This window comes from Neolamprologus brichardi, chromosome 7 (assembly GCF_056152115.1).
Source record: "Neolamprologus brichardi isolate AB-2024 chromosome 7, ASM5615211v1, whole genome shotgun sequence".
Lineage (NCBI taxonomy): Eukaryota > Metazoa > Chordata > Actinopteri > Cichliformes > Cichlidae > Neolamprologus > Neolamprologus brichardi.
This window is the reverse complement of record NC_142110.1, coordinates 69,352,387-69,354,886: the sequence shown is the minus strand read 5'-3', so window position 1 is coordinate 69,354,886 and position 2,500 is coordinate 69,352,387. Positions and strand designations below refer to the sequence as shown.

Genomic DNA, 2,500 nt, shown 5'->3' with positions numbered 1-2,500 from the left:
ATTCACAATAAACCAGCAGCCTAATGTAATTGTTTCACCTTCTTCTGCTTCAGGAGGATAAAACTAAAGCTACACAATCATTAATCATAACGTGGCTTTAGATAACGTCACAATCTCACCGCTCTTAACCCTTTAAGACCTACCATAGAACCAAGTCTGCCAGAGCTTATATTATATGTTTACATGCTGTGGAGCCATTTTTGGGAGAATTTCAAGTTGCTATACATCAATACAACCATTACAGCCCAGATTTTAATAATATGTCTGCATTAAGTGCATAGTAATTACATAAATTGCCAAAAAGTGCAATAAACTACAAAAAAATTGAAAATCGTTTTTGTTTTTTTAACATATATTTCTAGTTAGAGAAATTTAAGAGGCTTATCCCTCAAAACTGTAAATACAAAAAAGTTGCACAAAATAGTTTCCCACCACAGGAAATTTATTTTGAGTGTCTTCATAGTTTTATTTTTGAAATACACCAATTTTTATACACTGCAGGAAAAACAAAAATAAATATTATAATGCAAATGTGCAAAAAAGCAGCATATGCATCAAAATAAACTATTTCCAGCAGTGCAATATGAGTCCTAAGCATCCCAGAAACCACACAGAAAAGCATAAAGTCAAACATAACTTTTAAAAACACCAGTATAGGCTCATGAGGCCCTGATGGTAAAAAACTACATTTCCACGAAAATGACGTCACTTCCGGTTTCGGGCAGGTCATGGCAGACATGCAAAAGTTCGCGCTGACGTCTATTCCAACGTAGGAAGTGTTATGAACAGCTGATCGGATCAGCAAAGCGTGTTTCTGGAATATTATGTTTTTGTTGCTGCAAGCGCTTTTTATGCAGTTTTTGCAAAGCTATATGTGGAAGGAAACTGTGACCGAGGACAAGCTGATGGCATAAGATGTAAGTACAACTCCTCCGGTTTCATATGCAAAAAAAATTATTGCGCTAGCTCACGTGGTTGCAGAGCTACCGGGATTTAAAAATAGTTACGCAAAACAGAGCGTGCTGCTCTGACCGGCTTTAAAGGGTTAAATACTCGTGTGTGCTTGTTTAAACATCTTTGTGGGGACCATTGGGAGGACCAAATGGCGGTCCACAGCTGTGGTCATTGTTGGGGTCGGGCATTAGCTCCTATTGGTTAGAGTGAGACAGCAGGTGAAGTGTTACATCAGCTCAATGATTGTGTGTGTTCAGGTGTCTCTGAGCTGCTATGTGTGCTCTAACGATGTCACTCTGCTGCCAAAGTCTCCGCCCACCTGGAGACTGCTGTGGGTGGAGCTTACCCCCCCTCCCCATCCTGGGGGAGTACTTTTGAGGAGGCGGGTCGGCAGCGGCTCACAGCTCCAGCAGCATCAGCACCCTCCTCTTCGTCCTCCTGAGCGGCGGCAGAGCGACAGGCTGGAGTCCTGGTACTCGTACACTCACTGGTTCCCGATGGCGTCGGGCCACGTGATGAAGGACGACGGCGAGCCCATCCCCAGGATGCAACCGGCCATGATGATGTTCTCCAGCAAGTACTGGTCGCGGCGCGGGCTGTCGCTGGACTCGGCCATGTTTGACCAGCAGCATCAGCGGCAGCGGCACACCGGCGGACAGATGGTGAGGAGTCTGGGTACTTTTACTCGAGTACTGTAGCTGAGAGCAGCTTCAGGACTTTATTGATCGCTCAAAGTCAGACTAATCTATTTCTACTTTCAGTACTTTGTTACCTTAATTGGCTGATCACACAACCTTCTTGCTGAAGAGCCTCTGAGCAAGGCAGTAATCCCACCAGCTCAGAGTATTGATCAGCAGAAACAGATCAAACAATCAGTAACTGAAGATCCACACTCGAGCCTCTGCTTTATGGAGGAACAAATGTGCCAAAAGAAATCTACAGGAACCAATGAATCTGACATGAATGAATGTTACAGAGTTCTTTCTGTGATACTCGTGATTTACTTTCACTTTATTTATTCCTTTTATTTCTGTTTTTATCTCTGCACCTATTTACATCTTTTTCTAATGACAGGAACAAATGCAAATACAATTTAAACCCCAGCATGAAACAGCCTAAAGTGGTGTTTCTGGACTGTATTTAAGCAATATTTCTTCTTTTTCTCTGGGCCAACATGAAAACCTGCAGTCAGGCTGATGGCTCTGCATCGTTTACATCACACGTTAAATATTCCCTCCATGCAGCTTTGCAGGCAGCGTTTTCCTGCCAGTCGGCTCGCAGGGATCGAAGTTCGTCCACAATCCAGATAATGTCCAGGCTCAGCATGAGGTAAAGAGTAGACTCAGAGTTGTGCGTCCGTGCTCACGGTGGGGTCTTTGCCTTCAGAGTAAGCAGCGTGTCGTGCGTGTCGTGGTTGCCGTCGGCAGCTCCACATCTTTATTTCATGACACTAACAGCTGTCAGAGCGAGCTGCTTCACGCCGTCGTGTGTTTGAACAGCAGCTCTGGGGAAATTTGTCGCCGTCTGCATCAGATAACGCTCCACG

The 2,500-nt window shown here is 44.4% G+C and overlaps 1 protein-coding gene across 1 annotated transcript in view; it reads left to right on the top strand.

Annotated features, from left to right (window-relative positions):
• The first annotated feature begins 1,193 nt into the window (after positions 1 to 1,193).
• The window catches only part of tph2 (tryptophan hydroxylase 2 (tryptophan 5-monooxygenase)), a 14,152-nt gene continuing 12,845 nt past the window's right edge, over positions 1,194 to 2,500 (top strand). Inside the window, exon 1 of the mRNA XM_087844293.1 lies at positions 1,194 to 1,616. Within this exon, the coding sequence (XP_087700419.1) occupies positions 1,194 to 1,616 (423 nt within the window). The remainder of the gene's footprint in view (positions 1,617 to 2,500) is intronic.